We start from the raw sequence: 24,151 nt of genomic DNA, 5'->3' as shown, positions 1-24,151 counted from the left end.
AATCTGGATTTTATTTAATAGCAATGTACCAACGCTGGTTTCTTAGTTTTGTCAAAGGTATAATGGTTATGTAAGATGTAAACATTAGGGGAAACTGAATAAGAGGTAGATGGTAATATTATCTTAACAGCTTCTTATAAATCTAAAATTATTCAAAACAAAAAAGTTTATTAAAAAAAAAATCTGCTCAAGGTTACATACTTATAAACTCACTCATTACCTTGCTGACCATGCCCTACAATTCTACTCTTTCTTCAGTCCACTCTAGTCATACTGGCCTCCTTGTTATCTCTCAAACATACCCATCATGCAGTCACTTCAGGCCCTTTGTTTCTTGCATCATTTCCTCTGCTTGGAATGATCTTTCAGATATTCAAATGGCTCATACCCTGACTTCCTTCAAGTCACCATCAAATGTAACATTATTAAAGGGGATTTTTCTTACCCACTTTGTAAGAAAAAAACAGCTCCTTACCATTCTTCTTATTACTTATTTGTGAATATATTGTCTGTCCACAGGGGCACAGTCAGTTTTGTTCACTGCTTTTGTTTCCATTACCTAGAACAGTACCTAAAAACAGGTTTTAAAAATCCTTCATGGGTATCTACATCTTAACAAGAACAAAACCTTAAATCAAAGGAACAAACCTCTTGTGTTGTAATTTTAGATATCATTATTAACCAGTAGAAGTATTTAAAAATAGAACAGCCTTCAGACCACCCCTTGAAAGCATGCATAGATTGTTGCTTACTTCATCTGGTCCTAAGGCCCACACTATTCTTTAGTACACAGGAAGTGGTTAAAGGTTATCCACTATTCTTGTGTTACAATGAAAACTGAGGGAAGAAATGTAGAGAGACATTTAAATTAATATGATCAGAGCCAAAGCAGGAAATTAAAGCTGTTTTTCTGAATATGTACATTATGGAGAGGATACCCTGAAATAAATAACTTTGGAACAGTGATATTTTAAAATATGAAGGGCTCATATCTAAAACTAATTTCTCAGATTTGATAGGAGTATGTTATTCAGACAATAATGGTGCCAAATTATATTATATTCTTAAATTTCTTTAATTTATTAAAATTAAATCTTTAATGTCAGATTTTAACTTGGATGACAAAAGCCTAAAAGCTAGTTTTAGTTCAGACGGTCATATTAAAATCTACCTGTTTCTAACGCATATTGTACAGCATGTGGCATGGTATCTCATCTGCACCTACAGCTAAGCATCACAAACTCAAAGTGTTCTTGCGTCAGCAAGCCAACTGCTTCCACTATATCACATTCCCACTCTCTGCCAAACTGTTTACGCATCAGGCAAAATGCTAAAAATGAACTAAAATGGGTTCTCAGAAACAATTAAGGTTTACAGTTAAGGTCCAATTACAATTGTCTTTATTACAATTAAGGTCCAAGATACAGTACAGCTCAGGTGAACTCAAAGGTATCAAGATAACTGGAATTACTAACAAATCTGTGCCAGCCCACATATTCCAAGTTATTAAAATGAGTGAAAAGCTTGATTAATCATTTATTCAACTAATATTCACTAAGTGCCTGCAAAACATCATAGAATGATCCTTTTTTGTGCTGTGGGGCATAGAAAAATATATAACCCAGTGGTTAAGAATCCACCTGCCAATGCAGGTGACACGGGTCGATCCCTGGTCCGGGAAGATCCCACATGCCATGGAGCAACTAAGCCCGTGCGCCACAACTACTGAGCCTGCACTCTAGAGCCTGCAAGCCACAACTACTGAGCCCATGCGCCACAACTACTGAAGCCCACGCGCCTAGAGCCCGCACTCGGCAACAAGAGAAGCCACCGCAATGAGAAGCCCATGTACCACAACGAAGGGTAGTCCCCGCTCGCCGCAACTAGAGTAAGCCCGACCGCAGCAAGGAAGACCCAACGCAGCCAAAAATAAAGAAAATAAATTTTTAAAAAAAAGTAGTTTACAGTCCATTAAAATAATTAAAACTTCATTCCATTTTACAAGTCTTTCTTATACAGTACTTCACTTGTAGAGGCTTGGCAGGTATTATCATCTCTACTTGCCAAATGAAGAAATTTGAGTTGAAAGAGGTTAAGTTCTTGCAAAGAGCAAGTGGTAGGATGGTGTAGTCATAATCTACAGGAGATCAGAGGAGGTAGAAATTATTTCTAGCAAGGGTAGTAATTTTTTTCCTACTGGCTGGTATTTTTACATTTTGAACCTGATTTATAGGATTAACCTTCAACAGACTTAACTGTGCCCCAAACCCAAAAGCACAAGCATACCACTACCCTTCTCCCAAATTAGCTGCTTGTTTAGAAGAATTTACCAGCTCGTATATCTTGACTAAAAGCACTGGCTTTGAATCAGGATTAAAATCTGTGTTCTGATACTTACTACCTATGTGACCTTGAACAAGTCACTTAAACTCCTGAGCTTTTTATTCTTCTGTAAAATGGTCCCACTACTTACTTTTCAGGGCGGTTGTGAGAATTAAACGGCATAATTAACATATAGTACTTATTATAGAGCTACAGCACTTAGTACTGTATGCCTGGCTTATAGTAAACTCCTAATGATAACATTATTTCATTTAGAGGGTTTCTATGGTGGTAATTGTGTGAGATTTTACTCGCTATCAACTATTAACTCATCCTTTCTCATCCACTACACTTACGTTTATTACTAGTTCAAGAAATGTTACTGAAGATCTGTTTTGTGCTCTGCCACTCCATCAACCTAACCTCTACTTCTGGACACTCCATCATAGCTTTCAGCAAAAGATGTAATCATACTGTTTTGGTTTACTGTCTGGCTTCCTACTTTTTTTTTTTTTTTCACTTTTCAAATGTTTATTTCATTAAAAAAATTTTTTTTAACTTTTTATTTTATATTGGAGTATAGCCGATTAACAATGTTGTGATAGTTTCAGGTGCACAGCAAAGTGACTCAGCGATACACACACATGTATCCATTCTCCCCCAGACTCCCCTCCCATCCAGGCTCCCACATAACACTGAGCAGAGTTCCCTGTGCTACACAGTAGGTCCTTGTTGGTTATCCATTTAAAATATAGCAGTGTGTACATGTTGATTCCATACTCCCTAACTACCCCTTCTCCCCTTCCTTCCCCACTGGTAACCATAAGTTCCTTCTCTAAGTCTGTGAGTCTGTTTCTGTTTTGTAAATAAGTTCATTTGTATCATTTCTTTTTAGATTCTGCATATAAGGGATATCATAGAATATTTCTCTTTGTCTGACTTACTTCACTCAGTATGACAATCTCTAGGTCCATCCATGTTGCTGCAAATAGCATTATGTCATTCTTTTTAATGGCTGAGTAATATTCCCTTGTATATATGTACCACATCTTTATCCAACAGCTCAGGAGGCTTAATATCATCAAAACAAATAACCCAATCAAAAAATGGGCAGAAGAGCTAGATAGACATTTCTCCAAAGAAGACATACAGATAGCCAAGAGGCACATGAAAAGATGTTCAACATCGCTAATTATTACAGAAATGCAAATCAAAACTACAAGGAGATATCACCTCATACCAGTCAGAATGGCTATCAGCAAAAAATCCACAAACAGTAAATGCTAGAGAGGGTATGGAGAAAAGGGAACCCTTTTGCACTGTTGGTGGGAATGTAAATTGGTACAGCCACTGTGGAGAACAGTATGGAGGTTCCTTAAAAAACTGAAAATAGAGGTATCATATGACACTGCAATCCCACTCCTGGGCATATATCTGGAGAAAAACGTGGTCCAAAAGGACACATGCACCCCAATGTTCATTGCAGCACTGTTTACAATAGCCAAGATATGGTGGCTTCCTGCTTTAGAATGCAAACTCAGTGAAAACATTATCTTTTTTATTCACTGCTTATCCATAGTGCCTGGTAAATAGAACTGAAATATTTGTTGACTGGCTGAATGAATGAATAGCACATGGTCTCTTCTCTTGAGAATATTAGAGACTTCTGGGGAGGACACCCTAGTTAGATAATCTTTATACAAAATTAAGACAGACTTACATGTTAGATGCAATAGAAATCCAAAAGATGGCTAGGACAGTTTCCTGTAACAGGTGGGTAACAAAACGTTAAAATATGTTTTGCTTTGTTTCTTAAGTTCAGCTTGTTCTTTTCCTCAAGTTAAAAAAAAAAAAAAAGTGCCAACTAATATTTATTCAGCATTTACAATGTTCTAGGCACTATTTTTAGTGCTTCCCATTTAATAACTCATTTAATCTTCAAAACAATTCTATGAGATAGATACTATGATAGCTGAAGAAACTGAAGCACAGAAAATATAAGTAACTTGCCAAGAGTCAGATGATTCAAAATAAGGCATTTTGCTCTTAGTCACTTCAATAAGTTATCTCTCAAAATCAATCAAAATAGTTTTTTTAATGGAAGAACACAAAAGTAGCTTTATAAGGAGATTTTTCTTCTAGAAGAAAGGAATTTATACTATAGATTAAGAACTTAGCTCCTCAATAAAATATTAACAAATCAAATTTTTTAAAGTATAAAAAAAATTACACACAAAGACCAACTGGGATTTATCTCAGGTGTGTAAGCTCATTCAACATTTGAAAATCAATTAATGTAATCTATCACATCTACAAACTTAAAAAAGAAAAATCACATGATCATATCAAGAGATGCAGAAAAAGCATTTAACAAAATCCAACACCCATTCATGATAAAAACTCTTGTAAACCAGGAATATAGGGGAACTTCCTTCAACTTGATAAAGAATATCTAGGAAAAACCTACACCTCTAACATCATACTTAATGGTGAGATACTCGAAGCTTTCTCATTTAGATCATGTACAAGCAAGGATGTCCCTCCCCCCACCATTTCTTTTCAACATCTTATTGGAAGTCTTTGTTAATGCAACAAGGCAAGAAAAGGAAATAAAAGGTCTACAGAATGTGAAGATATAAAAGTACCTAGCTATAGGCCTCTCACTTTCTGAAGAATGGTAAGTTCTTACCCAATGCTATTTTCACACTATAATAATTCTGCAATTCACAATTTCCATATTATTCTTTTATCTCAATATAGTCTCTAAAGAGGAATGCCTGATTTAAAATATTATGCCAATGGAATTTTTAGTACATACTCACAGTACTCAACGAGAGAATAAAGAATTTTAAATGTCATTTACCTTGCTTTTTAAAATTCTACTATCATTGAACTCACAAGGGAGTTTATCTTGGCTATATATATAACACAACTCCCACAGTAAAGGGGATTTCTGGCTCTACCAGTAAGTCTTTTGTCTTATGGAGAATTTCCACATGCTCATTGCCAACCATAATTTGTCCTATTTTATATTTCCTTCACTCTTGGTAAGAGAGACAGCACTCCAGGAACTGCCCCTACTCTATCATAATTTTTCCCTCTCTCAATAGGTTATCCTATCAGCATATAAACATGTTATGATAGCTCCAATATATTTTTTTAAAGGCTGTTATTCCCTCACTTAACTGTTCTCCTACACAACTAAATTCCATGAAAGAACTGTCTCTACTTACTGTCTTCAATTCCTTTCTTCCCATTTTCTCTTGAACCAACTGTTCACTAAAATTGTTTTTGACAAGGTCACCAATGACCAATCCAGTGATAATTTCTCAAATCTTATTTTATTTGACCCATTGGTAGCATTTGACATAATCTCTCCCCTCCTTCTTGATATAATTTCTAGGCCACCTCTCTCTCTCTTGGTTTCTCTAAATAAATAGTGATGTCCTCCTCAGTCTTGTTTTCTGGTTCATCCTCTGTTTCTCACTTCTAAACTTTGAGGTAACCCAGGGGTCAGTCCTTGAACCTCTACTATTGTCTATATTTATTCCCTAGATGATCTTACCTCATCTCGTGGCTTTCAATACCACTATTTCCTTATGACCCCCTAATATTTATTTCTAGCCCAAACTTCTCATCTGAACCCCAGGCCTCCATTTCCTCTTGCTTACTCAATAACTCAACTTGGAAGTCTGATAGATGTTCTGAACTTAACATGACTAAAGCCAGATTCCTGACTCCCAGTTCCCAAACCCGATCCTCCCACCATCTTCCCAATTCCAGCAAATGGCAATTCCATTTATTGATAAAAGCCTTCAAGTCACCTTTGACTCCTCTTTCTCAGTCCTACATCAGCAGATCCAGGTGACTTTTTCTTCAAAATATATCCAGATTGTGACCACTTCTCACCATCACCACAGCTACCACCCTAGTCCATCTTCTGTGATAGTTGAATAGCTGGAATCTGCCTCCACACAAACTTACAGTCTATTTCCCACACTGTAACCAAATAGATCAAACTCCAAACCAAAGTCAAACTCCAGTGAAATGATGAATTCAGGCAAGAATGATTAATGGATATCTGAGTCAATAGATGAAATGGTGGCACTGTGGTTATGTAAGTGAATATGCTTATTTTTTAAGTATGAAGTACTGTAATTTTCAAATGGCTCAGCAAAAATAGATAGACAGATAGACAGACAGACAAAACAATTAAGACAAAAGGTTAAGAGCTGCTGAAACCAGAGGGTGGGCAAATGGATACTCATTTTACTATTTTTTCAACTGTTTTGAATGTTTGGAAAATTTCATAATAAAAAGTTGGGAAGAAAAATGTTTTAGGTCAAATTATGTCTCACTCAAAACCCAATGGCTTCCCATTACATTCAAAGTAAAGCCAAAGTTCTCACAATGGTCTACAATGCCCTGAATAATCTGTGTCTGTTCCCCACTACCAACTCTTAGCCCTAACTCTCCCCACTACTCACTCCTTTACAATACACTGGCACCTGTTTCTCAAATATACCAGGCACTTCTCCTCTATCTGAAAGAAGTATAACCTTACTTCATGAGACACAAATCTACCTTAACCCTATATTATGCTGCAGTCTCTTCCCCAATCCTTCGTGCTTTCTAGGACCCTTACTTTCCTTTATTTTTCTCCATAAACTCATCCTACCTTATATATTATATATGTTTGTTTTTGTTCACTGTCTGTTCCCCCAAAGTAGTGCTCTCCATGAAGGCCAGGACTTAATCTGTTCACTGCTATATTCCTAGTACAAAGGACAATATCTGGCACAGAGTAGTAAAATAACTAATATTTGTTACCTGAAGGAAGAAAGGAATAACAAAAAAGTTTTGGGGCAGCATAAATTGTTTTTTGATTGTTAATTTAAATGAATATCCATGAAGAGAACTCTATTACAAAACTTAAAATGAAAAACTGGAGATAGAGGAACCCACATATTTTTCCTGAGAAATAAATCTATTATCTTCATCCTTATGCTTTTCATGCATTAGCAGTTCTCATGATGAAAAATAAAAATTCTCAGAGTTAGGTTCACAAATTGAAATTCATTCCGAAACATTCTTGGTCATTTCATGTATAAAAGATCACTTTTATACAAAAAAAGCTACAGCTTAGAAAACTAGAGGAAACATTGATGATCCTGAAAAAGGAAATTTGAAAATAACAAACTAACTTGGATTATTTTAGTGTAAAATAACCAACTGACACTGAATTATAGAGTAAGTATATTTAATTTAGTTATAGAAAACTATAACAATGGCTTCCTATGGGAACTGAATTAGAGGCTGAATGACAGAGGTGAGAGAAAGACATACTTTTTACTGTATACCCACTTGTATCTTTTTGTTTGTTTGTTTTTTAAGTTTTTTTTTTTTTAATTGAATTTGTTACAGTATTGCTTCCGTTTTACGTTTTGGTTTTTTGGCCACAAGGCATGTGGGATCTTAGTTCCCTAACCAGGGATTGAACCTGTGCTCCCTGCATTGGAAGGCGAAGTCTTAACCAATGAACTGCCAGGGAAGTCCCCCCACTTGTATCTTTTGAATTTGTATCATGTGCAATATTAAAAATAATTTTTAAAAATAGTTTATGTAAACTTCAACTTCTGGCATGAGACTACGTATTTAGACTAACTCTTTCACTGAAAATAATTAAAAATGCTATTTAAAAATCTTCTTTAACATATCCATGAGTTAGCAAAAATCATGCAATACTCACCAAAAAACCAAGTGAAGGCAGGGACCCCCCAGAGACGTAAGATGAACACTGAAGCTAGCTTTCGTCTTGAGGACATTTGCTAACTGGTGACCTAAGCTTTGATTTTCAGAGCTTAGATTGATTTGGAGGTCAAGAGACAAAGCCCAGAGTATTCCCAAACAGGGAATCTAATAAATGATACCCTCATAAAGCAGGGACTTCCCAAACCACCCATCTCAGAGTAAAGGTAAACTGGAAATGCCACCCTCCCAACTTCAAATGCTAGAAGAAAACCTGTTTTAAATCACAGCATTGAGTGGAGATGGAAAAAAAAATCGTGTGAATTCAAAACCTCAATGTGGCTCACACAAAGGATTGCAACCCATATCATACTATCTGTAAAGTCCAAGAAAATTTATGTTAATAATTTACTTGAAAGTTATCTGGTAATATCCTTAGGGCACCCAACAGAAGCAAACTCAAAATCCTGTCTGAATGAATCCAAGCCTCATTCTAGGCCTCAAATCATTTTCCACATAAAGTTTCAAGGAAAATTATAGCTCATAGTCAAAAGTACAAAGCACACAAGGAAAGAAGTCACCATGAGCAACAGTCAGTAGAAACAAAAGATAACAGAACTTCAAAATCAGATATGTGAACTACCGTGTCAGGCTAAAAAATCGTTCTGTTTAGTATGTTTTAAAAAATAAAAGACCTGAAAAATCTAAGTAAAAAAAGAATATACAAATCAATTTTCACTGCAAAGTAAAGGAGCTATTACAGTGGAGGATTACTGGACTGAATGTCAATATTATGACATAGCATGAGTGTGTTTCATGTTTGGTAACTGCAATCATTGTTGCTTTTGTTGTGGTCATCCATTTACAATGCTTGGTGTCAGTCTATTGATCTCTTGTAAAAATAAAATACAGTGTGTGTGTGTGGGAAAAAAAAAAAAAAAGAAAGGGAGTAAACCTTGATTTCAATACTGACCATATCACAGTCAATGTGCTAAGTGATGATGATGACTTAAGTATAGAAAAATAATTTAGAAAATGTAGTGATAAATGTATGTACCAGGTGTGCACTAAGAAAGGACTCTGATGGGTGTGGTCATACCTGACCAGGGGAGAGGGAAGCACTTGGCCTGTTTGATTTTTTTTTTCCAATTTTATTGACAAATAATTAAGATATAACATTGTATTAGTTTAAGGTGTACAACTTAATGATTTAATAAATGTATATGTTGTGAAATGATTACCACAGTAAATTTAATTAACATTCATCAAAAAAAAAATAAAAAAAAATAAAAGACCTGAAAAATCTAAGTAAAAAAACCAAGCAGATCCAAAAGAAATCAAACCAAACATCTAGAAATTAAGAATATAAACTCAGGGCTTCCCTGGTGGCGCAGTGGTTAAGAATCCACCTGCCAATGCAGGGGACACAGGTTCAAACCCTGGTCCAAGAAGATCCCACATGCCGCGGAGCAACCAAGCCCGTGTGCCACAACTACCGAGCCTGTGCTCTAGAGCCCGCGAGCCACAACTACTGAGCCTGTGCGCCTAGAGCCCGTGCTGCACAACAAGAGAAGCCACCGCAGTGAGAAGCCCGCGCACCGCAACAAAGAGTAGCCCCCGCTCGCCGCAACTAGAGAAAAGACCGCATACAGCAACAAAGAACCAATGCAGCCAAAAATAAATAAATAAAATAAATTTTAAAAATATATATGTATATATAAACTCAATGGATCAGACTAAGAGGGGAATAAATCCAATTAAAATGAATACTAGTAAATTGGAATATAAATATGAAAAAAAATTCTCCATAATGCAACACAGAGAAGCAAGAGATGAAAAATGTAAGAGTGCTCCTAGCCACAGCAATCAGACAAGAAATAAAGGGAATCCAAATTGGAACAAAAGAAGTAAAACTGTCACTGTTTGCAGACAGCTTGATACTATATATAGAAAATCCTAAAGCCACCACCAAAATACCATTAAAATAAGTGAATTCAGTAAAGTTGCAGGATACAATATTAATATACAGAAATCTGTTGCATTTCTATACACTAATAACAAAGTATCAGAAAGAGAAATTAAGAAAACAGTCCCATTTACAATTGCATCAAAAAGAATAAAATACCTAAGAATAAATCTGACCAAGGAGGTAAAAGACCTGTAGTCTGAAAACGAATAAGACATTGATGAAAGAAACTGAAGACAACACTAACAAATGGAAAGACACGCTGTGCTCATGGACTGGAAGAATTAATATTGTTAAAATCACCATACTACCCAAGGTAATCTACAGATTCAATGCAATCCCTGCCAAATACCAGGGGCATTTTTCACAGAGTTAGAACAAAGAATCCTAATATTTGTATGGAAACGCAAAAGACCCTGAATAGCCAAAGCAGTCTTGAGAAAGCAGGAAAAACTGGAGGCATCATGCTTCTTGATTTCAAACTATACTACAAAACAGTATGGTACTGGCATAAAAACAGACACATAGGTCAATGGGACAGAATAGAGAGCCCAGAAATAAACCCACACTTATATGGTTAGTTAACGTATTACAGAAAAGGTAAGAATATACAATGGGGAAAACACAGCCTCTTCAATAAATGGTGTTGGGAAAACTGGACAGCTAAATGCAAAAGAATCAAAGCAGACAACTTTCTCATACCATATACAAAAACAAACTCAAATATGGATTAAAGATATAAATGTAAGACCTGAAACCAAAAAACTCCCAGAAGAAAACATAGGCAGTACACTCTTTGACATTGGTCTCAACAATATTTTTTTGGATCTGTCTCATCAGGCAAGGGAAGCAAAAGCAAAAATAAATAAATGAGATGACATCAAACTAAAAAGTTTTTGCACAGTGAAGGACACTATCAACAAAATGAAAAGGCAGCCTACTGAATGAGGGAAGATATTTGCAAATGATATATTCAATAAGGGGTTAATATCCAAAATACAAAGAACTCATACAACTCAACATCAAAAAAGCAAACAACCTTATTAGACAAGGGGCAGAAGACCTGAATAGATATTTTTCCAAAGATGACATACTGTTGGCCAAAAGGCACATGGAGAGATGCTCAACATCACTAATCATCAAGGAAATGCAAATCAAAACCACAAAGAGATACCACCTCACATCAGTCAGAATAGCTATCATCAGAAAGCCCACAAATAACAAGTGTTAGTGAGGATGTGGAGAAAAGGGAATCTTCTTGCACTGTTTGGAGTTGTAAAATGGTTACAGCCACTATGGAAAACAGTATGGTGGTTCCTCAAAAAATTAAAAATAGAACTACCACAAGATCCAGCAATTTCACTTCTGAGTATTTACCTAAAGAAAACAAAAACTAATTCAAAAAAATATATATGCACATCAGTGTTCACTGCAGCATTATTTACAATAACCAAGACATGGAAGCAATCTAAGTGTCCATTGATGATAGATGAAGGCATAAAGAAGATGGAATATTACTCAGCCATAAAAAATGAAATCTTGCCATTTGTGACAACATGGATGGATCTAGAGGGTATTATGCTAGGTGAAGTAAGTTAGACACAGAAAGACAAATACCATATGATCTCACTTATATGTGGAATCTAAAAAACAAAATAAACAAGGCAAAATGAAAACAGACTCGTAGATACAGAGAAGAAATGGGTAGTTGCCAGAGGGGTGGCAGGTTGGCGGGGGGGAATTAGATGAATGGGGTTAAGAAGTACAAACCTGGGGACTTCCCTGGTGGTCCAGCGGTTAAGAATCTGCCTTCCAGTGCAGGGGATGCAGGTTTGGTCAGGGAACTAAGATCCCACATGCTGTGGGGCAACTAAGCCTGCGTGCTCTAGGGCCCGGGCACCACAACTACTGAGCCTGTGCGCTCTGCAGTCCATGCGCCACAACTAGAGAGAAGCCCGCATGCTGCAATGAAAAGCGTGCATGCCTCAACGAAAGATCCTGCATGCCGCAATGAAGATCCCACATGCCACAACTAAGACCTGACGCAGCCAAATAAATAAATAAGTAAAAATCAAAAAAAAAAAAAAAGGACACACCCATAGTTATAAAATAAATAAGCCATGGGGATGTAATATGCAGTATAAGGAATATGGTCAATAATACTGTGATAACTTTGTATGGGGACAGATGGGTACTAGATTTACTGTTGTGATCCTTTCAAAATGCATGCAAACGTCAAATCACTATGTGGTAGGCCTGAAACTAACATAATATTGTACATCAACTATATTTCAATTTAAAAAAAGTAAGAGAGTTAAGAGACATGGAAGATAGAAAGGGCAGGTCTAACATTTAGTCACACTTCCAAAGGGAGAGAGGAAACAACGAGGAAGAGGCAATATTTGAAGATATAAAGACGGAGTATTGGTTAGGTATATATATGATTACTTTCATAAGAAACTGCTTCATCTTTTTTTTCAAAATGGTTATTTCTGTCTTTTTGACATCTTTCCATCATTCTTTGAGCATCTTCTTATTTTCAGGCACAACATATTCTAGGATCGACTTTTATATCCTTTCCCCAGCTTGGAATCAGCAACTCTTACAGATAACTCTGGTTCCTTTTAGTGGGTAATAGTATTCAGAAACTCATATTTTGGCACTAGTTGTGCTCACTGATATTGGATATAATTACCTCCAGGCCTTCTCAGTAGACAGAGCTAGAGAATATATGTATGAAAAAATATTTATGTGTATGTATATCTGTGTGCACATGAACACACACATATACACATTTCATCTCTATTTCTATATATATGTCCACAGATACAGAAAACCATGTGTTCACACTGATAATCTCTAATTCCAACTTAACACTACAAAGCCCATTCTAGGTTTCTTCCTTTCTATATGTCTAACTCTCTATTCCGACAGTAAGAAACTTGGTTCCTATTATCCTTAATATATTTACCTCCTATTATCTTTAATATATCCTTGATATGAACAATCCTCTTGTACGTAGTCAATTCCCCATTACCGTTATCCCACCCCCACCTTGCTCCAGTGCTTGGTCTCATCCTGCTTGGACACCAATGCCCCTCACTGGTCAAAGGTGCCTCCACTCTCTGCAAATACTCTCCTAACCCTAGGTTAGTCTCTAACACTCATAGTGTGATGACACTATTACCTTCCTGCATGGAATCCCTCTTCACTCTTTTTAGGCTCTTATATCCCCCACCATACCATCCAACAACGGCCCTCTCCCCTGCTTATGGTCACCCTCCTTACCTCACTTGGGCTCCAACAATCAATGCCAGGATGCCCTTTTATGTGGATACCCACTTCACCTGATTCAAGTTCTGACAACCTGTGCCAAGAGGCCTCTGACGTGGACACCTTCCTCATGCTGTTTGGGCTTTGACATTCCACAATGGGACAGAGCTACTGCTTCCATGACCTCACGCAAACATGTTTCTCCCTATTCTAGGCCACCCTCCCACATAGATGCTCTCCTTACTCCACTTGGATCAACTCTCTACATAGATTTCCCCCCACCAATGCAGATACCCTCAAAACCTGACATCACATTGCTCCTCTACATGGATACTCTCCTCACCTCACTTAGGCTCCAACAACCTGTGTTAGAAATCACACAGAATATGTTCTCAGACCACAGTGAACTTAAGCTAAAAATCAATATTTAAGAGATAACTAGAAAGTCACCATTTGTTTGAAAATTATATAATTTGCTTCCATATGATCCATGGGTCAAAATGTAATCACAGTGGAAAACAGAGAATATTTTGAACTAATGATAATGAAAACATCATATGTCAAAATTTGTGGGACACAGTTAAAGCCACACTTAGAAGAAATTTATAAAATGGATATATTAGAAAGAAAAAAAAGCATAAAAAATCAATGTTCTAAGCATTTATCTCAGGAAATAAGATAAAGAACAGAATATTGAACAAAAAAGGAAGAAGGAAGAAAATAATGAGAAGAAATTAATGAATGAAAAAAATAAACATACAACAACAAAGATCAACTAAGCTAATGAAAAGTCTAGTTTAAAAAAAGACTAATAAAATTTATCAACCCTGGTGTGGCAAAAAGAAAGAAAGCATAAATTACTGATAACAGGAATGAAAAATGGTATAGAGTTATAAATCATACAGGTTAACAAATAACCAAAAGGATTTTAAGAAAAACCGGTGCTAATAAGTTTTAAAATTTAGATAAAGTAAATAAACTCTTAGAAAAATACAACCTATCAAAACTCTGTAAGAAGAAATAGAACAGAAATTCTGAATAGACCTTCATCTATTAAAGAATTTGAATTCATAATTTAAAACTTTCCCATGAAAAATTCCAGTCTAGGTGGCTTCAACAATTAAATCTAACATTTAGGAAAACATAACACCAATCTTACACAAACTATTCTAGAGAATAGAAAAAGAGGAAATAAATCCCAATTCTCTTTATAAAGGGACAACTTAGATACCAAAAATCTAACAAAATTAGAAGACAGTAAAAGAAAAGGAAATAGTCTATTTTTGTAAAAGTACAAAAGAAAATATGAGCAAATTAAATAATATACCATAACTAAGTTAAAATTATTCCAGAAAACAATAGTAGTTTAAAATTAGAAAATCAATCTTCAGGACCTTGGTGTAGACAAAGTTTTCTTAAAAAGGACACACAAAACTCTAACCTTAAAGGTTTGACACATTTGATTATATTAAAGTTAAAAAACTCTGTTAGTCAAAATAAAGGATTTTTTCCCAAAGGAATTCCTTTCTTTTTATTATTTATTTATTTATTTATTTATTTTTGGCTGTGTTGGGTCTTCGTTTCTGTGCAAGGGCTTTCTTTAGTTGCGGCAAGCGGGGGCCACTCTTCATCGCGGTGCGCGGGCCTCTCACTATCGCGGCCTCTCTTGTGGAGCACAAGCTCCAGACGCGCAGGCTCAGTAGTTGTGGCTCACGGGTCTAGTTGCTCCGTGGCATGTGGGATCTTCCCAGACCAGGGCTCGAACCCGTGTCCCCTGCATTGGCAGGCAGATTCTCAACCACTGCGCCACCAGGGAAGCCCTGTTAGTCAAAATAAAACTTTAAAAATTGTTTTCAAAAAATTTAAAACAGTGAGAAGTGAGGATATGGAGACGAATCTTTTGAGAAGTTTGGCTATAAAGGAAGAAAAAAGTGTGATAATAGTAATTAGAAGAGGGCTTTTTTTTTTAAGATGGGAGAGACTAAAGTGATATCTTTGAATAATGATAATAAAGATCCAGTTAAAAAAAAAAAAAAAAAAAAAAAGAAGCTAAAGATGCAGAAGAGACAATAGCATATGGAATTAGACCTCTCTCTAAGCAAGCAGAAAAAGATGTAACTTAGGTCACATGTGGAGAGGTCAGTCTTTGACAGGAGGGACAGGAGGAGAAGATAGATGCAGATGAGCCTGGAGAACTCCTGTCTGTGAGGAGAGGAAATTTTCATTCAATTGTTCCTATTTCCTCTATGAATTATGAGACAAGCTGCGGTAAGGAGGGAGAGGGCATCGGGAAGTCTAAGCAGACAAAAAAGTATGAAATAGAAAATATGCAGTGCGGAAGAGTGAACTTACTAGAGAAAATGAGTTAATAATTACTCAGCTGAGGTTGTTTATCATGATTTTACAGTGAGCTCACAAGTCTGGTTATGAATTTTTCTTGAGCACTGCTCAATTGTTTGCAAGTAGTCACAGAGAAAGTGGGGGTAGGGTTTTGCTAGGCAGATGGTATACAAAGAGAGAAGGGCAAAGGACCTGATCGTATGTACAAGAGCATGATTACAATGAAGAACGGTAAAATCTACGTTGAATAAATTTGAGAGTAAAAATAAAAGGGAGGGCTTCCCTGGTGGCGCAGTGGTTGAGAATCTGCCTGCCAATGCAGGGGACACGGGTTTGAGCCCTGGTCTGGGAAGATCCCACATGCCGCGGAGCAACTGGGCCCGTAAGCCACAATTACTGAGCCTGCGTGTCTGGAGCTTGTGCTCCGCAACGAGAGGCCGCGATAGTGAGAGGCCCGCGCACCACGATGAAGAGTGGCCCCCGCTTGCCACAACTAGAGAAAGCCCTCGCACAGAAACAAAGACCCAACACAGCCATAAATAAATAAATAAATAAATTTAAAAATAAATAAATAAATAAAAGGGAGCCAATGGAATGAAGGTGTTAATGAAATCAAAGAACTGTTGCAGTAGGGTGCTTGAACAAATGAATTTGGAGAATAGGAGGATGTGGCTGATGAATGGAATGTCTGAATTAACAATTTTGGAGGTGGGGCAATTTCGGGTAATTACAAGATCTTTGGACACAGGTAATACTTTGGCAGCTGAGAGGCAGAAAATGGTAAGAATTGGGGCTAAGACGATCTTTGCTCATTAGCAGTTCCTTAAACTGCTGTTTCTCATGAGAGTGCCTAGAGGAAGGTAAATCCATATGTTAAGCATAGTTAAGCAACTATATTCCTACAGAAGCAAATTCAAGGTAGATCTGTAAATATATACTAGACCAGTTAATGACATGCAACGTATAATAGCAGGCTGATACAAAAAGGGGAAATAAAGTCATCCAGTTATATCTGAATTCAACTCACCTGTATGACATCTCTTTCTCATATTATAATGATTAAAAGTTGATAGTCACCCTCTCCCAGTTTGGATATATAATAATAAAAACAAACTAAGTTAGGGACTTCCCTGGAGGTTCAGTGGTTAACAGTCTGCGCTTCCACTGCAGGGGGTGCAGGTTCGATCCCTGGTCAGGGGACTAAGATCCCAGATGCCACGTGGTGTGGCCAAACAAAAAACAACTAAGTTATATTTGATGTATCTCAAGCACTATAAGTTTAAGTGATCATTACTATTTGTTCCTCACTATGTGGAAAAGGGTGTTTGCTGGCTAACAAGTCACTGCAAACAATGCCATTTTAAAAAAAGGGACTAATTTCCAAAATATACAAACAGCTCATACAGCTCAATATCAAAAAACAAACAATCCAATCAAAAAATGGGCAGAAGACCTAAACAGACTTTTCTCCAAAGAAGACATACAGATGGCCAACAGGCACATGAAAAATGTTCAACATCACTAATTATTAGAGAAATGCAAATCAAAACTACAATGAGGTACCACCTCACATCTGTCAAAATGGCCATCATTAAAAAGTCCACAAATAAATGCTGGAGAGGGTGTGGAGAAAAGGAACCCTCCTACACTGTTGGTGGGAAAATAAATTGGTGCACCCACTATGGAAAACAGTATGGAGGTTCCTCAAAAAATTAAAAATAAAGTTGCCATATGATCCAGCAATCCCACTCCTGGGCATATATCTGGAGAACACCATAATTCGAAAAGATACATGCACCCTAATGTTCATTACAGCACTATTTACAACAGCCAAGACAATGCGAGCAACCTAAATGTCCATGGACAGATGAATCGATAAAGATGATGTGGTATACATATGCAATGGAATATTACTCAACCATAAAAAAGAATGAAATAATGCCATTTGCAGAAACATGGATGGAGATTATCATACTAAGTGAAGTAAATCAGATAGAGAAAAACAAATATATCATATGATATCACTTATATGTAGAATATTAAAAAATGATACAAATTAACTTATTTACAAACAGACTCACAGACATAGAAAACAAACTTATGATTACCAAAGGGGAAGGTGGGGTTGGGGGAGGGATAAATTAGGAGTTTGGGATTAACAGATACACACTACTATATATAAAATAGAAAACAACAAGGACCTACTATATAGCACAGGGAACTATATTCAATATTTTATAATAACCTATAGTGGAAAAAATCTGAAAAAAAAAAAAACTATATATATATATGAATCACTTTGCTATGCACCTGAGACTAACACAACATTGTAAATCAACTATACTTCAATTAAAAAATAATAATAATAAAAATTAAAACAGAGGCACTAGGATTTTTGTCAATGCAAATTTTATATTTACTTGCTGAACAAGTGAGAAATGTCTCAACCCGAAATTATCTTATTGTATTGCAACAATATAATTTTAATTAAAGTTTTGATTTATATAGCAAATTGAAAAGTTTCACCTCAGTTTAAACTGTCATCTTTTTTTCAAAATGGAAATATCTTGTTTTTTTATTATAAAAGTATTAATATGCTCATTTTAAAAATCATAGTAAAGGGAATTCCCTGGTGGTCCAGTGGTTAGGACTCCGTGCTTTCACTGCCGAGGGTGTGGGTTCAATCCCTGGTTGGGGAACTAAGATCCCGCAAGCCAGGAGGCTTGGCCAAAAAAAAAAAAAAAAAAAAAAAGTTAAAAAAAATCATAGTAAAAATGAGAATTAAAACTCTAGCTGTTGGTGTTTTATATAAAATAATAAAATACACATAGATAAGACATACATAATGTAAAATGAAGGATATTTCTTAAAAATTTAGATGAGTATCAAAATTTATTCAGTTCTCTAAGAATTTTAATAGTTTCTCACCTTATCTCAATTGTTAACCACTTTATCTAGTTAAAGCAACATCATAGCTATGGTCTCCCTTACCTTCCCTCTAGCTATAATCAGAAAAGTAGGCATACCATTTATAAACATTAATTAATGAAGCCAAAGACATTAACCCTGCTTGCTTTCAATGAGGGCACAGGCTAATTAGTACACTTCTTGGCAGACTAACAGTTACAATTATACCAGCTTTTCCAATGGCTGAAGTTTTTTAAATACTTCCTAGTTGTAATTGATTTTTAATGTATGACATTTGGCTGTATCTGGTTACTAGCGCTACCTTTAGAATAAACTGCAAAGAAACTGTACTTCATCGTTAACTAGAGAAAACAAATCATTAGTGTAGAATGACTGATTATTCAAAATTATCCTCAAGTATTCACATAAATGTTGTCACTTTCATAGTGTAGGTTTATAACTGATCTTGCTGTTTAATAAAAGCCATTCTTTTAACTGCTTTTCTTCACTTTTTTCTTCTCCTTTATTCCATTCTACTGAGTAACAACACCATTACTTCAAATACTTAATAACACAGTTGCCAGTAGTGGTTTGATAGAATTAAATTATGTATAGTGAAAAGTAATAGATAATTAGCAACAAGATAATAAAATATCAAGGTAGCTCTTACTTGTATGTCATTACGGTGCTAAGAGATAGCTCCTCCATGGGATAGCACTGTATTAGGAACTTACAGGTAGCTACATAAGAGTTAAGGTAAACTTAACAAAATAGTAAAGGAAGGCAGTTTAATAAAATTCTTCCAGCTTTATTTCTCTAAGGAGGTCTTCAGTGGGAAGATTACTGGAGAAGTAGGCAAAAGGCCCGCAGACACCTGAACGTATCATATCTGGTCCATGCTCTCTGCCTTCAACCTACCCCTCTCATGCAGCCTTTGCTCCAGTCACATGGAACTACTTACACAGTAGAGGCAGCCATAACTATGTGTTGTTGTTTTTTTTATGTTAACACACACTCATAGATGTCATTTCCTCAGCTTGAACCACCTTTCTTTTCTTCTTCACTTAGTCAACAACCCTTATTGGGCTTTAAAAAACTCATTTAAAGCATTACCTGCTTCAGGAAACTTCTTTGACTCCTTTCTTTCTGCTTGTATACCTTCATAGCATCTTTTCCATTTATTACACTAGAATTATTTATTTGCTTGTATAGTTTTCACTAGTCTGTAAGATTCTTAAGGGTAAAGACATATTGTACTCAAATTTATTCTCTATCTCAGCTCTCAGAATTGTATAGGCCTCAATAATGATTGTTGAGTGTTCTTAAATTCTCCAGTCTTTTTTTTTTTCTGGCCACACCGCGAGGCATGCTGGATCTTAGTTCCCCAGTTCCCCAACCAGGGATTGAACCCATGCCCCCTGCAGTGGAAGCGCAAAGTCTTAACCACTGGACTGCCAGGGAAGTCCCTGTTGAGTGTTCTTGAAATTATTTCAAACTCAAGTAAAAGTCATAATGATACGTAACAGATCTGGGTTTTATGGACTCATTATAGATCTGTGGTACTTTATCATTCCTTAATGTATATTAAAATATACAATAATGATATATTTTATTTGGGAGATATTATTTGCCATCTAAATAACTGAGGAACAAAGGCCTATGTAATAGGATGCTTTACTCTGATTTTTACAGCAAGAGAAATATAATATACAGCTTACTCATTTTATTACTCATGTTTCCATTATTCATAAGTGCTCAATAAAAACTGAACAACTAATAATTAACCCTAGGCAGAAAGATGGGGTGGCAACTGTACATCTATGGATGACCATGTAAGAGTTTCAGGGTAACTTATTAAGATTTTAATTTGCATTTTGTTCTCCATTTATTTCTCCCTTCCCCATTCTAAATAGGTAACCAGGTCTTTGGGCTCCGTATTTCATGGAAGATCTTTACTGAATGGAAAATAGAAGTTACTCATGGATAATCTGCCTTCTAACTTTTATTTTTGGGAGTTTGATTTAAAGGCAAAGCTTCTGAGGGCTGTCAGGGAGACTGGGAAAGGGCCTCCCAAAGGCAATTTCCCCAGAATGGAAAAGGTTCAGCAATATCAGGCACAGCAGATACCTGAATCCTACTGCATAGCAGTGCTTCGAGGAAATAGCAAGACCACCAAGAAGAATGGCTACATGGAGCACCTTGGGAGGCTATACTCTAGGTCCTGGGGGAGCTCAAAATCAGCAGAGACTCTCATGCACAAACTTCGCCGAAAAGCAGTAATGTTGTCTTACTTTAAGGAACATATGGGCTTTTTAAATAAGAACAGCAGTTAGGATCATGATAAACTGCAGACAAGTGAGCCCATCCCACTTTGTTTTCTTTTAAAAGGCTCTTAAATTCTTGGGTGGGGAGGAGAAAGGAAGGAAAGAAAGGGAGCTTCATTCTTCTCCATGGGCTCCCATAATGACTAATATGAATCACCATCTTACCAGGTTGGGCAATTCAAAGTCAGATTTAATTTATCAGAAATAAAATAATACTACATTTTAAAAAATATGAATTTTTGGTATAAATTATCTAACTAAACATGACAATATGAATCTGTATGTTTCTAATATACTTTAGTATACATTTTTCAATGTTCATTTTTATATTATTTGTGCCTCACAGCCTTTATAGCAGAATGATTGAAATTGTTGCATTTTGAAAGTCTAAAAAGATTTTTTTTTTGGAAGCAAAACAATGATGGCTTTATGGGCAGAACTGATTATGGCTGTTAATAAAAAGTTCATCATCATAAGAAGTATAATACTGCAAGATATATTGATAATTTAGATTAAGGGATTACAAACAAAACATCTGTAGGCGTGGGAGAAAAAAGCAATCTCATTAAGTGTTCCCTAGAAAGGCATATACATAGAAACTGATGACATGACTACTTTCATCCCACGTGCTAGACTAAATGAATGATATTTTGTTAAAAATCAGACAAACAAAAAACCACTGAAGGAGCCCTAGCATCCTAAAATCTACCCATATATAAGGCTTAGCTGGAAAAGATAAATACAAAATTCAGGGAAGTGCTTCAGTGGGAGGGAAGGGGCAGGCACAGGATTAAGGAAGGGTATGTAGAGGACCTTCAACTTAGATTTGTAAGGCTTAGTTTTAAAAAAATCTTTAAATATAGCAAAACATTAAATATGGGTCACGGGTTTAGTGGTGTTTGCTTTGTTAGTTTTTCAATACTAGTCTGTATTTTTGGAAATTTCAAAATCAAAATCTAGCATAAGCATGTATCCTAATTTTTTCCTGAGTATAAACTTTCTCCTCTGCAGTTTAGAATCAGGATAGTTTGATACAGAGCCTAGTGCATTACTGTGCTCAGTAAGTCCATGTTTGCACAGAAGAACTTTAAAAGGTAATTTAAAAAAAAAACCTGATTGGTTCATTATTCATGCCTTTCCAAATAAAGCAGCTTCATCCAAATGAAAAAAGAACCAATAAAAACAGAGATAACAAGAGATATTCACTAGTATAAAATGTGTAACGATTTCCACTTCAATATAGTCTGCAATTTTGAATTAAGACAGACCCATTTGCAGAGAGATTTAATTGAGTTATTCAATTACAATTTATTTAATTTTAACTATGTGAAAGACCCTGTGTTAAGTACTAAGGATACAGAAATGAATGAGAAAGGATCCCTGTTCTTCAGGAGCTCATAGCCTAAAGAATCCTGAAAAATATTAACATAAAATGTAATAGATGTTATAAAAATGTACAAGGCGATATGAGATCACTCAGTGAGTACTGGAGGGAAGGCTAAATCTGTCTGAGAGAGCTGGGAAAGGTTTCAGAGATAGGATAATCTTTAAGATGGGACTTGAATAATGAGTAGGTCAAGAGATAGAAAAGAAAGGAAAATGTGCTTCAGGCAGGAATGAAAATATATATATATATATTAGGTCCATATTATTCAGAGTCTCTATTTGCAAATCCACCTATGTACTCACTAAAATTTACTTGTAACCCTGAAGTTACTATTTTCTCAGTCATTTATGGACATACACAGAGTGACAAAAAACTTGAGTTGCCTCAAGCACACATTCCAAGATGAGGTCAAACAAGGCAATACTCACCACTCTGCCTTCTTGTTTCAGCTTTCATACTGTAAATAAAGTGTTCTTTTCACAGTCTATTTACTGCCACATCTGCCTCATTTTTGTGCTTTGTGTTGGTGATTTTGCTGTTTAATATGGTCCTCAAGCATAGTGCTGAAGTGCTAACTAGTGTTCCTAAGAACAGGAAGGTTGTGTTGTGCCTTACGGAGAAAATATGTGTATTCGATAACCTTCATTCAGGCGTGAGTTATAGTGCTGTTGGCTGTAAATTCAATATTAATGAATCAACAGAAACACACATAAAACGAGGTGTATTGACTGGTTGATGAAAACGTTGTGAGAGGCTCACAGGAACCTAACTCTTTATTTCCCCTAGGAAATATGGCTCATTATTCACTAATTCAGTGTTTGTGGTGACTTTATAGAACACAACTACTGTGAATAATGAGAATCAACAGTGTGTGTGTGCATTTGTATGTATTCATTAGTTAACAAAATATTTCTTTGAATAAAATTTATTTATAGGAACCACTGACTACTCTGATTAGATACACATAGCATAGTACCTTGTCTTGAATAAGTAATGAATAATTAACTATAATAAAGATAACTGACAGCTTATTATGCATACTTACAGTCTTTAAAGACTTTAAATAGCATAGGTATTATGAGGCATTTTGAAGTTTCTAGTAGGGGGCAAAAAGACCTTGCTTTGAAGATAGTTAAAATATTTGCAACCACTTAAGAGATGGAGTAGAAATTTACAGAAGCAGATGTGGCACAATCTTACTGATTTAGTTATTTCTACAAGGTATTGTTGTGGATAATGGCAAAAGCAGTATGGTAAAAACTATGCATTAGAAAAATCCCAAGATTATTTTTAACAGTTTCCTCAATCAGTTAACAGAACTGAACTATTACTTTCCCAAAGTGATTCCAATGAGCAAAAAACAAAGAAGATCCCACACACAAAGTAGCTCATTATAATAAAAAAGCAGGTAATATCCTTTAACAGTCATGTTGCTATAAGGTTAATCTTTACAGAAAGGTAGAACAAGTGAGTTGTACTGTTTAATACTTTATGAAGACTTTAACATTTACATTTCATGTAATTAATTATACCAATAGCTTTGAAGCACATACTTTAAAAATTCACATTTTCTTTCATTAGAATAAAGAAAACGAAAAACTAAAATGAACCTAAAAGAACACATAGACACTTGGGTCATGATGTCATAAATCCTTATCTAATTGAAATGTTATATTTTAAGTTTATAATGCCACGTTTTCCACCTTTGGTAAATGGCCTGCATCTTTTAAATTATATTCAACAGTTCTACAATTAAGAGCTACATCTTACACATTTTAAATATTCATTTATAGTTTGGGAAGATAGTTTTCAGAAGCTAATGAGACTGACAATGCTAACAGATAAAAGTCTTCTGATAATTTCAAATTCTATTTAAAAATACAG

At 35.7% G+C, this 24,151-nt stretch overlaps 2 protein-coding genes and 1 pseudogene across 7 annotated transcripts in view; 1 reads left to right on the top strand and 2 right to left on the bottom strand.

Moving 5' to 3' along the window:
- Positions 1–24,151, bottom strand: part of PPM1E (protein phosphatase, Mg2+/Mn2+ dependent 1E) — a 201,642-nt gene that overhangs the window by 58,820 nt on the left and 118,671 nt on the right. The gene's annotated exons all lie outside the window — the stretch shown is intronic.
- The window catches only part of LOC309649739 (synaptosomal-associated protein 23 pseudogene), a 424,755-nt pseudogene that overhangs the window by 294,213 nt on the left and 106,391 nt on the right, over positions 1–24,151 (bottom strand). The gene's annotated exons all lie outside the window — the stretch shown is intronic.
- Positions 1–24,151, top strand: part of TRIM37 (tripartite motif containing 37) — a 282,148-nt gene that overhangs the window by 193,908 nt on the left and 64,089 nt on the right. Inside the window, exon 25 of one of the 4 annotated variants that reach the window (XM_082439940.1) lies at positions 20,470–24,143. The exons of the other annotated variants lie outside the window; for them this stretch is intronic. Coding sequence (XP_082296066.1) covers positions 20,470–20,473 — 4 coding nt within the window. The 3' untranslated portion in view covers positions 20,474–24,143. Of the gene's footprint in view, positions 1–20,469; positions 24,144–24,151 lie in introns of those variants that run through there. 4 annotated transcript variants of the gene reach the window in all.

Source organism: Balaenoptera physalus (genome assembly GCF_965194825.1).
Source record: "Balaenoptera physalus genome assembly, chromosome: 20".
NCBI lineage: Eukaryota > Metazoa > Chordata > Mammalia > Artiodactyla > Balaenopteridae > Balaenoptera > Balaenoptera physalus.
This window is presented reverse-complemented; position numbering and strand designations above follow the sequence as displayed.